The sequence below is a fragment of the Aquarana catesbeiana genome, linkage group LG01 (assembly GCF_042186555.1).
Source record: "Aquarana catesbeiana isolate 2022-GZ linkage group LG01, ASM4218655v1, whole genome shotgun sequence".
Taxonomy (NCBI): Eukaryota; Metazoa; Chordata; class Amphibia; order Anura; family Ranidae; genus Aquarana; species Aquarana catesbeiana.
In genome coordinates, this window is record NC_133324.1 from 64,451,200 (window position 1) to 64,465,202 (window position 14,003).

A 14,003-nucleotide genomic window follows, 5' to 3' on the forward strand; every position below is an offset into this window, starting at 1 on the left:
AAAAAAAAAAAATTAAAAGTCAGCAGCTACAAATACTGCAGCTGCTGACTTTTTTAATTGGACACTTACCTGTCCCAGGGTACAGCGATGCGGTGGATCGAAGCCCCACTTGTCCCCCCCCCCCCCCCCTCCACTCGTCGGCGCCGGCATTTCAAATGTGGGTGCCGGGATGTGGCTTCACAGCCTGGCACCCGCTGCGCATGCGCGAGCGGCACCGTGCGCCGTTATTGACCGCTCAATCACCTGGGACCTGTAATTGGGTCCCAGATGATTGACAGGAGGGAGGGAGCAGAGCCGAGCCCTTCCTGTGCTGAGGGGGGAAGTGATGTCACCAGCCCAGGCAAAGGAAGAGGCAGACTACGAGGGACCACCTAGCAACAGGCATTTAGAAGTAAGTTAAAAAAAAAAAATATCTAAATTTTTTTTTTTTTTTAGAATTTTTCAGGTATTTTTGTTTTTTGGGGTGGAACCCCACTTTAATATTTGGTTGCACACCCTTAAGAAAAAATAACTGAAATCAGTCGCTTCCTAATAAGCATCAATAAGCTTCTTATACCTCTCACCCGGAATTTTGGACCACTCTTCCTTTGCAAACTGCTCCAGGTCTCTTATTGGAAGGGCGCCTTTTCCTAACGGCAATTTTAACCGGTTCAATACAGGGCATTTTCACCCCCTTCCTTCCCAGACCAATTTTTAGTTTTCAGCGCTGTCGCACTTTAAACGACAATTGCGCGGTCGTGCGACGTTGTACCCAAACAAAATTGATGTCCTTTTTTTCCCCACAAATAGAGCTTTCTTTTGGTGGTATTTGATCACCTCTGCGGTTTTTATTTTTTGCGCTATAAACAAAAGAAGAGGGACAATTTTGAAAAAAACACAATATTTTTTTTCTTTTTGCTATAATAAATATCCCAATTTTTTTTTTTCTCAGTTTCGGCCGATACGTATTCTTCTACATATTTTTGGTAAAAAAAAATCGCAATAAGCGTATATTGATTGGTTTGCGCAAAAAATTATAGCGTCTACAAAATACGGGATAGATTTATGGCATTTTTAAAAAAAAAAATCATTTTTTTCATTTATTTATTTTTTTTACTAGTAATAGTGGCGATCGCGAATATTTAATTTTTTTTTTCGTGACTGCGACATTATGGCGGACACATCGGACACTTTTGACACATTTTTGGGACCATTCACATTTTATACAGCGATCAATGCTATAAAATTGCATTGATTACTGCATAAATGTGACAGGCAGGGAAGGGGTTAACCACTAGGGGGACACAAGGGGTTAATTATGTTTCCTAAGGGAGTGATTCTAACTGTAGGGGGCGGGGACGTACAAGGGGAGGAGACTGATCGGTGTTCCTCTGTACTGGGAACACAGATCGGTCTCCTCTCAACTGACAAGACGTGGATCTGTGTGTTTACACACACAGATCCACGGTCCGGCCCGGTTAATGGGCAATCGCGGGTGCCCGGCGGACATCGCGGCCGCCGGGCACACGCACGGGGTCCCGAGCGGCGCGCGCGCGCCCCCTAGACGGCTGGGAAGCCCAGGCCGTCATATGACGTCCACCCAGGATGGGAGATCCCATCTGTGGACGTCATTTGACAATGGCCGGGTACTGAAGTGGTTAAGATCTCTCCACAGGTGTTCAATGGGATTTATATCTGGAATCATTGCTGGCCACTTTCGAACTCTCCAGCGCTTTGTTGCCATCCATTTATGGGTGCTTTTTGACGTATGTTTGGGGTCACTGTCCTGCTGGAAGACCCAAGATGTCGGACTCAAACCCAGCTTTCTGACACTGGGCACTACAGTGCGACCCAAAATCCTTTGGTAATCCTCAGCTTTCATGATGCCTTCCACACGTTCAAGGCACCCAGTGCCAGAGGCAGCAAAACAACCCCAAAACATCATTGAACCTCCACCATATTTCACTGTAGGTACTGTGTTCTTTTCTTTGTAGGCCTCATTCCGTTTTCGGTAAACAGTAGAATGATGTGCTTTACCAAAAAGCTCTAACTTGGTCTCATCTGTCCACAAGACGTTTTCCCAGAAGGATTTTGGCTTAAGTACATTTTGGCAAACTGTAGTCTTGCTTTTTTATGTCTGTGTCAGCAGTGGGGTCCTCCTGAGTCTCCTGTCATAGCATTTCATTTCATTTAAATGTTGATGGATAGTTTGTGCTGACACTGATGCTCCCTGAGCCTGCAGGACAGCTTGAATTTCTTTTGAACTTGTTTGGGGCTGCTTATCCACTATCCTGCATTGCGACCTTTCATCAATTTTTCTCTTCCGTCCACGCCCAGAGAGATTAGCTACAGTGCCATGGGTTGCAAACTTCTTGATAATGTTGTGCACTGTGGACAAAGGCAAATCTAGATCTCTGGAGATGGACTTGTAACCTTGAGATTGTTTATATTTTGGTTCTCTTCTCCTCTTTCTGTTGTTCATGCTTAGTGTGGCACACACAGACACACAATGCAAAGACTAAGTGAACTTCTCTACTTTTTATCTGCTTTCAGGTGTGATTTTTTTATATTGAAATAATCTTATTTATTCACAATTTTGAAAGGGTGCCAAGAATTTTGACCAGCCCATTTTTTGGAATTTTGCGTGACATTATGTCCAATTTGCTTTTTTTTTTTTTTTTTTTTTCTTTTTTTTTTTTGTTTTGTACTGCAATATTTTTCTGTGAGAAATACGTCCTTTTTTTTTTTTTTTTTTTTTTCTGGAAAAATTTCTGGGGTGCCAACAATTTCGGCCATGACTGTGTATGTATGTATGTATGTATGTATGTATGTATGTATGTATGTGTGCAGGGCTGGACTGGGACAAAAATGTGGCCCTGGACTTCATCCAGACCGGCCCAGGGCAGAACACATCAGGGTACAGAGCCAGGCACATCAGGGCACAAGGCACATCAGGGTACAGGGCACAGCACATCAGCGTACAGAGCCCAGTACATCAGCGTACAGGGCACAACACATCAGGGTACAGTGCCCAGCACATCAGCGTACAGGGCACAACATATCAGGGTACAGTGCCCAGCACATCAGCGTACAGGGCACAACATATCAGGGTACAGTGCCCAGTACATCAGCGTACAGGGCACAACATATCGGGGTACAGTGCACAGCACATCAGGGTACAGAGCCCAGCACATCAGCTAATAGGGCACAACACATCAGGGCACAGTACATCAGGGTATAGCACATCAGGGCACAGAACATCAGAGCACACGACATTGAGGCACAGCACAAGGGGGAAAAGGACATCAGGGCACAGGACATCAGGGCAAAGCACATCGGGGCATAAGGCACATCAGGGCATAGGACATCGGGACACAGCACATCAGGGCACAGGGCACATCAGGGCACATGATGGGGCACATTATGGTGCACATCAGGGCATGGGGCACATCAGGCCACATGGTACATCATGGCACATCAGGCCACATGGCACATTAGGGCACATGGCACATGATGGGGCACATCGGGGCACATGATGGGGCACATCGGGGCACATGATGGGGCACATCGGGGCACATGATGGGGCACAGCGGGGCACATGATGGGGCACATAGCGGGGCACATAGCACATCATCAGGGCACATTGTGGGGTCTTACTAGCCAGCATGCAGAGTAACGCAGGGAGCTTCTGTAGTAATAAGTTCTCTCTCGTGTCATAATGCTGTTCTCCGGCGGCCCTGCCCCCTCCTCTCTTCTCGTCTATACCAATTGGCTTGTAGGATCATCTGGTATAGACAAGAAGAGAGGAGGGGGCGGGGCCGCCAGAGAACAGCGTGATGACACGAGAGAGAACTTATTACTACAGAAGCTCCCTGCGCTACTCTGCATGCTGGCTAATCTCGATCTACCCGTCAGGCGCCAGCTGTTGACGGGTAGATCGCCGCGCACCGCAGATGCGCCTGAAAGTGAAAGTGGCCCATACTGAGCCATCGGCCCACTGGGAATCTCCCGGTAGTCCCGATGGCCAGTCCATCCGTGTGTGTGTGTGTGTGTGTGTGTGTGTGTGTGTGTGTAATAAAAAATACTGCCTGTAAAGTCTTCACCATCTGTACATTCTATACATTCTCTGAGAACATAGAACCTCTTGTGCTGCATGGAGAATCACTTCCCACACATAAAGAAATGTCTGTCTGTGGCATTCCACAACCCTGAGCTATGAGGATGTGTATAGCATTCAGCAATGTACACTATACATATACAGGATCTAATGGACTGACTGAATATCCACAAAGATCTGTCAGTTAGGCCTCAAATGCAAGTGTAGTTAGATGTTTTATACAACACTGACCAGATAAAATTGCATGGGAAAATTTAAGTTGATTTTTTTTTTTTTTTTTTTTTGAATGGTTGCACGCTTTTGCCTAATTACCATTTTAGACACTCCATTCAGACCTAAAGTTTAATACCATGAAATGCATGTAGCGGAGCATTTTCACATTTAGGCATTGGGGTTAATTTACTAAAGGCAAATAGACCGTGCAGTTACACTCTGCATGTGCAGTTGCTCCAGAGCTTGGTAAATGAGCAGAAGCTCTGCTGACTTCCATCATCCAATCTGTGTGTGTGTGTGTGTGTGTGTGTGTGTGTGTGTGTGTGTGTGTGTGTGTGTGTGTGTGTGTTTTTTTCCTTGCATGTGATTGGGTATTGTTTGCAAAGTGAAGCTTTACCTCATTTACTAAGCTCTGGAGCAACTTTGCAAAGTGCACAGTCTATTTGCCTTAAACCTAAAGGAGAACTAAGGGGTTGGACTTAAGAGGCAATTTGGACCACATAAATTGTATAAAAATCTATATTTTATTTGTACATAAAGATTTGCAAAGGCAAAACATGAGAATTAAAAATCATGTATTCGCATATATGTAGAATTTGGGACAAATACTTTCAGAAATGTTTGTTACATAATATCAGATGAGTGAGCCCCTGTGTGCCAACGCGTTTCACTGGTCCACTTCATCAGGACACACTAAGGTGTAGTACAAGAGAAAACCAGTCTAACTGTATGAATAAAGACATGCATCATAATTCAGTATATCTTATTATAACACATGAAAAACAAAAGTGTATATACCACATGGGTAGTGTAATCAGCAATCTGCCCAGATGGACTAAGCACCCACGCATTTTAATATAAGCAAACAACAAAAAAATGGAAAAGCGTGTGTGTGTGTGTACGTGAACTAGAACTAAAACTGGAGAGTGCAAAATCTGGTGCAGCTCTGCATAGAACCCAATCAGCTTCCAGGTTTTATTGTCAAAGCTTCATTGAACAAGCTGAAGTTAGAAGCTGATCCAAAATTGCACAGGACCCTTTTAAAAAATGGACCGCCGCCCAGACATGTGTGAACTGGCTCTATTGAAAGACTGTCCGGTTCACATTTTATGCGACTCGGATGCGGTTAAAGCATCTGATTCACATATATGCGAATAAGTGGCAATTTTTAATGCCCAGCGTGCATGAGGCCTAAGGTAAACCTAAACGTTTGTGACTTAAAGGTTTGTTACCAACATAGGGGATGCCGGCACAAGTTCCAGGCGGTGTGGTCGCCGTGGCTGGACACACCTGGATTATCACCTGTTGACTTAATTTTGCATATAATCTTGTAAATGCATGTGAAGTAGAGATATGATTGTAGTGCCGGTAAGACACTGGTATAAGCTGCCAACAAAAACAGAATGTATAGGTGATTGGGTACCGTGGGGATGCTGCTGGGTAATTGGATGGTTGTATCTTATGTATGTGGTACTTCTCTAGAGTGTATACACTTCTTCCCCTTCCTCTTTTTTTTTTTTTTAACTAAAAGACTTCTGAGTTTAAAAAAAAATAAATGAAAATAAAGCGTTTTGTTACCCCCAGCATTTCATATTCCTGATGTGAGCCTGCTGTACTATCAGAAAGTATCCTGTTCTTTTGTATTGCTTCATTTGTGTGAAATCCCTGGTGTTTCTGCCAGTCCCTCTGCTTTCCTAATAAAAACTGACCACACTAGGCAGGGAGAGCACACCGTGTATATTTTATATACAAATGCTTTTTGCCTTTCATTTCTATTTTAAACTGAATTGTTTGTTTTGCAAGATGATCATTTACAATAACTTTTTTTAAAGGAGAAGTATAGACAAAGCTCATTTGGCTGGACTTCTCCTATGGCTCCCAGGAGTACAGTTCGTTTTGCACTCCTAAGACCCGTTTTCAGCAGAGAGCGGACTGAAGTCCGCTCTCTGCTGACGTTGCAGAAATCAGTCCAGGGTCTGAGTCATCGCGACAATGAAAGTCTGGATCCGCCAGGTGCCTGGACTGATGCCTCTCTTAGCGAGTCGCTGAAAGCCTGAGCTGGCCGTTCCCACCCCGCCCCTTCATAGCTCAGCTCTCCAGTGAGCGAGGAGGGGGCTGAGCGGAGAGATGCTGATTGACAGTCTTCAGCTCTCTGCTTAGGGAGCTGTCAGGCCTAAAGGTTTGTCTGCTAACTTGTTGGCTGACTTATGATGTAGACTATTCTTTTTCTGTTTTTTACAAGGATGATTTCTGTTTGCAGGCCCCGTTCCTGCCATTACTGAAGCACTGAAGAAAGCTGGCCTAGCCCTGAAGGACATGGATCTTGTGGAGGTAAAAATTACATTAAGTGGACTTATCGACTAAGACTGGGTTCACACTATTGCAAATTGGATGCGGGTTACCCCACATCCAATTTGCATGTCAGGAGATTGTGAACGCCTCTCTATGGAGCCGGTTCACTCTTCTCTGGCGCGGCTCCGGTGAGTCTTCTGGTCTTTTTCAGTCAAAAATTCGGGCTGAAATCAGACTTGAAATGGTGAATGGAGACACATCGGACCCCTGCTGTGAGCCGCTCCGTGCTACGGTCTGAACCCAGCCTCCAGCAAAGATTGTTATGCAGTCCTTAAACAGTCTTTTTTGTTTTTCTCAGTCCTTCCAGTGACATAGTTCTATTACCTGTTGATCCCGCCAATAGATCCATTGACTTGCCACTTCCTTATACAGAGATACCCCACTGTTCATTGTGCAGCAGAGGTGTCACCCTTTGAATATCATAGTTTTTAGATTTAACATGTAGATTTTAGATGGACTCTTAATTTGTTTGTCTACTTCAATTCCAGCTAAGGGGGAAAAAAATGCACTGAAATTTTATTTTAGTGCACACAAACAAAATATACCGTATTTATTGGCGTATAACATGCACTTTTTTTTACCCCTTTAAAATCGGGAAAATCGTGGGTGCGTGTTATACGCCGATCCCCCTCCCCCCGCTGATTGTGAGCGGAGCAAGCGCCAACCGCAGATATACATACATACATACATACATACATACATACATACATACATACATAGCCGAGTGTGCTCCGCTAGTTCTGCTCAGTCACGCCCAGTTCCGCCCTATGATGGACATAACACAGGGACGGGGCGTGACTGTGAGTGGAGCTTGTTTTTATTCCCCCGTTCCTCTCTCTTGCCGTATTTCTTGTTTTTTTCACTTATTCTTTCTCTCCCTTTTTTTTTCTTTGTTCCTCCCCCTCTTTTCCTCTCCCTTCCATGTATTCTTTATTTTTATTCCTTCTCTTACTCCTTAGTGTGTGTGTGTGTGTGTGTGTGTGTGTGTGTGGGGGATGAGTGGTAGTGCTGGGGGGAGTTCTGATCAGGCAACTTAGGTCATCTGCTGATCTAAGAACTGTAGTGGGGACTTTTAATTACTACTATAATCACAGGTAGTGTTACTCGCTGTGTCTCCGACTTTGTGGTGTCTCGCAGCAGTGACACCTATGCCGAAATCAGGAGATTGGGTCTCCTCCAGCCCCTCCCACTTCACATTCCTCACCAGTCAGCTGACCTCTAGTCTCTGTCCCCAGCCATGCCGTGAACTGAATGGGTGGCTGCAAAGAGGCTAAGTGGGCGGCTGCAGGCTCCAGGGAAGCCCTGCTGGGTGGCCGCGAAATAGTTGGGAGAGCAGTGCGGGCTTCAGGAACTTCCCGACCCCCAGGTTGAGCACCACTGGCCTAGGCTATAAGGAAGATTGCCAAGACCCTGAAACTAAGCTGCAGCACGGTGGCCAAGACCATGCAGCGGTTTAACAGGACAGGTTACACTCAGAACAGGCCTCGCCATGGGTGACCAAAGAGGTTGAGTGCATGTGCTCAGCGTCATATCCAGAGTTTGTCTTTGGGAAATAGACATGATTGCTACAGAGGTTGAAGGGGTGGGGGGTCAGCCTGTCAGTGCTCAGACCATACGCCGCACACTGCATCAAATTGGTCTGCATGACTGTTGTCCTAGAAGGAAGCTGCTTCTAAAGATGATGCACAAGAAAGCCGGCAAACCGTTTGCTGAAGATAAGCAAATTAAGGACATGGATTACTGGAACCATGTCCTGTGGTCTGATGAGACCAAAATAAACTTATTTGATTCAGATGGTGTCAAGAGTGTGTGGCGGCAACCAGGTGAAGAGTATAAAGACAAGTGTGTCTTGCCTACAGTCAAGCATGGTGGTGGGAGTTTCATCGTCTGGGGCTGCATGAGTGCTGCCGACACTGGGGAGCTACAGTTCATTGAGGGAACCATGAATGCCAACATGTACTGTGAGATAATGAAGCAGAGCATGATCCCCTCCCTTCAGAGACTGGGCCGCAGGGCAGTATTCCAACATAACAACCCCAAACACACCTCCAAGACGACCACTGCCTTGCTAAAGAAGCTGAGGGTAAAGGTGATGGACTGGCCAAGCATGTCTCCAAATCTAAACCCTATTTGGCATTTGTGGGGCATCCCCAAATGGAAGGTGAAGGAGCGCAAGGTCTCTAAAATCCACCAGCTCTGTGATGTCGTCATGGAGGAGTGGAAGAGGACTCCAGTGGCAACCTGTGAAGCTCTGGTGAACTCCATGCCCAAGAGGGTTAAGGCAGTGCTGGAAAATAATGGTGGCCACACAAAATATTGACCCTTTGGGCCAAATTTGGACATTTTCACTTAGGGGTGTACTCACTTTTGTTTCCAGCGGTTTAGACATTAATGGCTGTGTGTTGAGTTATTTTGAGGGGACAGCAAATTTACACTGTTATACAAGCTGTACACTCACTACTTTACATTGTAGCAAAGTGTCATTTCTTCAGTGTTGTCATATGAAAAGATATATAATAAAATATTTACAAAATATGAGTGGTGCATCACATCTAATAATCAGTAGCTATCCTCCAACATCCTTGTAATAACATCCCCCCCCCCCCCCATTTTTCATCCCTATACTCCTGATTTCCAACTTTACTGCTGCTTCTAACCAACCTAGTCCATTGCAGCCGACCTCCAGCTAATTCACGTGCCTCACCCTGAAGCCTTGTCCCTCTATGACCCAACCAAGATCCTGCAGACCTATGCCCTCCTTCCATCTATACCCCTCTGAGCACTATGCACTTATTACATTCCTTACTGGTAAAGGTGCAGATTGTCTTAGTGGTTTAAAACAATACTCTATTTTATCCCATAAATGGGGTTTTACATTGGCTGTGTATCCAGCCATTGGAAAAGGTAGGAGTCACTTGTGGTAAAGTCCATTCTGCTGGATTAATGTCTTTCTAATGACTTATGTCCCCAGGTGAACGAGGCTTTTGCTGCTCAGTACCTGTCGGTGGAGAAGGCTCTAGGCCTGGATCCTGAGAAGACTAATGTGGATGGAGGAGCCATAGCTCTGGGCCACCCTCTGGCTGCATCTGGTTCTCGAATCACAGCTCATCTTACTCATGAACTAAGGTACAGCTACACCATCAGCGTTGTATAAATGTGCCTCCTATACATCAAGTCCCCTGTCACTTCTCTGTTTTAATGTATACATCTTCAATTGTGTTATGCAATGCATATTCAGTTGCCCAGATTTGCAAGGCTTCCGACAGGATCAGGTGGACATTTATACCTCCTCTGATGCCAGCTTCAGGTGGTAGGTCCTTCAGGAGGCTCTTTGAGCTGCAAGCGGTCTACAGTTCCTGTTTATGTTTTGGCCTGTTGTCAATTGTTTGCTGGTTTCCTCATCCCTATATTGGACTGCTTTTAGATGTCCCAATATTGTAAAGAATAAGTTCACCTTTCAAGAAAAAAAATAAATGCACATATTATTGCAGGGAAAAAAATGTGCATTTTATTTTATTTTTTTTCCTGCAGGAGCCTGGAAGGCATTGCACCCGTGATCAGTGGATCAGTGGATCTTTGGGTGCAGTGGTTAAGCTTCTGCAGAAAAGCCCTGCAGCTTTCTTCCTGTACTTTCATACTGGTTGTCCGTTGAAAGCTGCAAGGCTTGTGAATGAACTACGAGAGCGCTCATCAACACCTTCACAGTTCATTCAGAACTACAAGCCATCTGCTGTGGTGGCTGACGGTAGTTATATTTCATTCATTCGGAACTGTGAATGAACAAATGATGTGGCTGTGTGGGTGGAGCCTCGCATGCTGTTTTTAAATTTGATAGCGGATGCAGGGAGAAAACTGTTCCTGGCGTTCTCGTGTCAAGAGCCGGCTTATGGTTGTGATGGTTGCTGATTCTTAAAAGCTCATCCTGTTCTCTAAGACCCCTTTCACACTGGGGCCGCCCCTGCATTAGCGGTAAAGCCCCGCTCATTCTAGCGGTGCTTTACCACTGTTTAAGCGGTACTTTTCGGCCGCTAGCAGGGCGCTTTTAACCCCAAAGAAGGGGTTGAAAATGCCCGTGTTGTGGCGATTTGGGAAGGGCTTTTCAGGCGCATTCATTTCAATGGGCAGGGCGTTTTTGTCGCGTTCATTTCAATGGGCGAACCGCCCCAAAGATGCTGCTTGCAGGACTTTTTGTAACGTCCCGCAAGCGCACCGCCCCAGTGTGAAAGAACTCGGGCAGCATTGGAGGCAGTTTACAGGCGCTATTTCTAGTGCTTAAACTCCTGAAAACTGCCCCAGTGTGAAAGGAGTCTAAATGAAAGACTTGCAGAAATGCTTGTGGAGCAAAAATGAGCAGCCAAGGAGGGCCCTTTCCTACTGAGCTCTGCTCTCTGGCTGCAGACAGTCCAGCCCCATAGTGGTGTATTGTGCCATGCATGCTGCCATTATGTAACCAGGGATTAGACTACTTTTTTTTTTTTTTTTTTTTTTAATCATTTTTGTTTTCTTTCCCCTTTTTCAGACGCCGTGGTGGTAAATACGCAGTAGGATCGGCCTGTATTGGAGGAGGTCAGGGTATCGCCATCATTCTGGAGAATGTGGTCTAAGCATGAAGAGCACAACGGAAATGTATTTAATAATGTTAATTCTCAGCAAACTCTTCTGTCAGGGTCTGTGGGAAGCGCACACAATGCTGGATTATTAGTCCCTTCGGATAGGAACTTTGTATCACTCATACTAGCACTTCATCCAGCTGGAACAAATGACAATCCTTGTGATGCTAAAAGACTCTCTGCTCAAAGCCAGTAATTCAGTCCTGATTAGCTGCTGGAGGGTTGAAGCTCTCTCTGGTTAATTATATCTTTCTGTGATGCCAACAGAGTGACCTAAAGTTACAACTCCATTCAAAGATGGTCTCACTGACCCTATTGCATTTTTTTAAATTTATTTTTGGTTTGTAAAACTCCTACATGGAAGCCTGAGGGATGTAAGAAGCCAGTAGGTGAGTCAACCCTCCAGTGACTACCCAGACCTGAAAAATCCATTGAGGTGGACTGGCCCTTTAAAGATCTTTATGCCACCTGTGAAGAATTTTGAACAAAATAAAAAAATGAGATCAGAATTTCAATGAGGAATTTCAATGACCCCATCTTAATGCGTTCAACAGTTTTTGGAATTGCAAAGCTATTTTCATTATCAAGGGACAGGGGGACTTTCCTTTTACCTCCTGCTAACAGGCCCCCTTAAATCCCCCTCCCCTTCCAGCGTATGTAAGAATATTTACCTGTGATCAGCCAATCCTGATGTCCCGATTCTGCAGCCTATACCACAAGGCTGTACACTGTTTGTTCATGGAGCCACTATATTGTGCATGTCCAAGTCTATGGTTGAGTGTTTAGCCGACCAAACGTGAATCAAAATTTGGCTGGTCTAACAGGGACAAGCCGAATTTCGATCCATGTATAGCCACTCTGCTTGTACACAAGTCGATCTATTTTTTTTTTTTTTTTTCCTGCCGCCAGCTAAAGCTGGCAACTCTTATCATTGTGTTGCTGCAGTAATGACACTGCAGGAGGGATTTCCCCATCAACACTGACTGCTTGATTCCCCCGCATCAACACAATTTTCTTCCCATTTCCCCTCCATGGTGGAAGGAAAGAAAATTCCATAATCAATGGCCTGCCTTAGACAAAATCTCAATAGATGTCAATGGTACAGCTTAGACACCATTCACACTTGTGCGACTTGTCATGCAACTTTGGACATCAGAGTTGCATGATAAGTCGTACCCCATGTTTTCCAATCATATGTGCGACTTAGTCGCAGCGACTTCAAAAGTAGTTTTTGAACTACTTTGGTCCGACTTTCATGTAACTTGAAGGCCATAGACTTCAATGTTAACCCACAAAAGTTGCATGAAAATCACACCTGACTGTTTATACAAGGCAACGTGTGTGCAACAGCTGTCCATCATCTCTGGTCAAAACCAAAGTGGTATCCCAAGTTGCACCCATCCAAAGTTGCGCCAAAGTTGTTCTCCAAAGTTGATGCAACTTTTGGAGTCGTACAAGTGTGAATGGAGTCTTATGGGTAAGCCACAACATCAGGAATCGTATGCTTGGGGATAAAGATTTTTACCGCTCAGCAAATCGGAGTGAGGGGAGGAGGTCTTTGGGTGAAAGGGGCAAGAAAGGAGGGAACTTCTCCTTTAAGAACACGACCCATAGTGCCTTGCATCCCTCGCCAATAGCCAGAGGGGCCACACTAAAGAGAATTCACTATTTTTTAAATCGACAAGTCTTCAAGGCTTGGCAGTGTATCCCTGTTTATGAATCTGTTGCCTTTTTTTTTTTTTTTTTTCTCTTTTTTTTTTTTTTATTTGGATACCCTGCCGATAACAGCACTTCTGTTGCAGACTGACCATGTTAAATCACTGCCTTGAAATAAACAGCAACATTGTAAGCCTGCTGCATTCTGCTGCCTGATAGACCTGATAAATAGCCAACTAATGGAATATGCACGGCATTCTGACACTGCTTTATTGTAAGGCACTAAAACTACCCATAGATGGTTCAAATCTCGGCTGGTTCAGCAGGGACCGTTAATGGATCAAAAACACTTATTGAAAAAATGCAAAATGCACCTGGAATATGCAAACTGCAACCTGCATAGGTGTGAACCAGGCCTTGGGTACATGATCGTTTTATTGTGAATGTGATATTTGTTTCCTGACAGCAGATGGCGACATTGCACACGGTATTGGAACATCAGCAATATCAGCCATCGCTTGGGGAAAAGGACCTTTTCCCTCTTGAAATGTGTTATTAATCTGTTTTGTTGCGAGTTATGAAACTGTCAATGTTTTGCCAGCATTGTCTGTTAACAAGGCTGCCTTTTTTTTTTTTTTTTGTTTTCTGTTCCCTGGCTGAGTCTGGCCTGTTGGAAGGCGGTAGCTGTAAAGAATTGCCACGTTTGGTAACGTGTTTTTTAATGGGAAATTTCATAATTTTGCATCAGATTTTTCAAAAAAGAGACAGAACCTCATTTCAGGGAAAGCACCTTGTAACCGTTGTATTCATTGCGTGTCTTTATTTTACTTCTGCCCTGCCCAGGTTTCTTACTTGCCTCGGCTTAAAATTGACCTGAATTTGAAAAGTGCAGATTTGCTGTTATATATATATTATAATCCTGCAAAAATAGCAGTGCAATTTCTGTGCCTTCACTTTTTTTTATAGTTGTATATCTGCAGTGTGACATCATCCAAGGCACTGCTGTCTGTTTGTCAACACATTTTGTGTGAGTTTTGTTGATGTCACTGCTGTGCTGCTCACTGTTCTCTTTGCTG

At 44.7% G+C, this 14,003-nt stretch overlaps 1 protein-coding gene across 1 annotated transcript in view; it reads left to right on the forward strand.

Moving 5' to 3' along the window:
- The window catches only part of ACAA2 (acetyl-CoA acyltransferase 2), a 36,839-nt gene extending 25,053 nt beyond the window's left edge, over positions 1 to 11,786 (forward strand). Inside the window, exons 8-10 of the mRNA XM_073619587.1 lie at positions 6,570 to 6,640; positions 9,633 to 9,787; positions 11,181 to 11,786. Coding sequence (XP_073475688.1) covers positions 6,570 to 6,640; positions 9,633 to 9,787; positions 11,181 to 11,265 — 311 coding nt within the window. The 3' untranslated portion in view covers positions 11,266 to 11,786. The remainder of the gene's footprint in view (positions 1 to 6,569; positions 6,641 to 9,632; positions 9,788 to 11,180) is intronic.
- Positions 11,787 to 14,003: the final 2,217 nt, after the last annotated feature.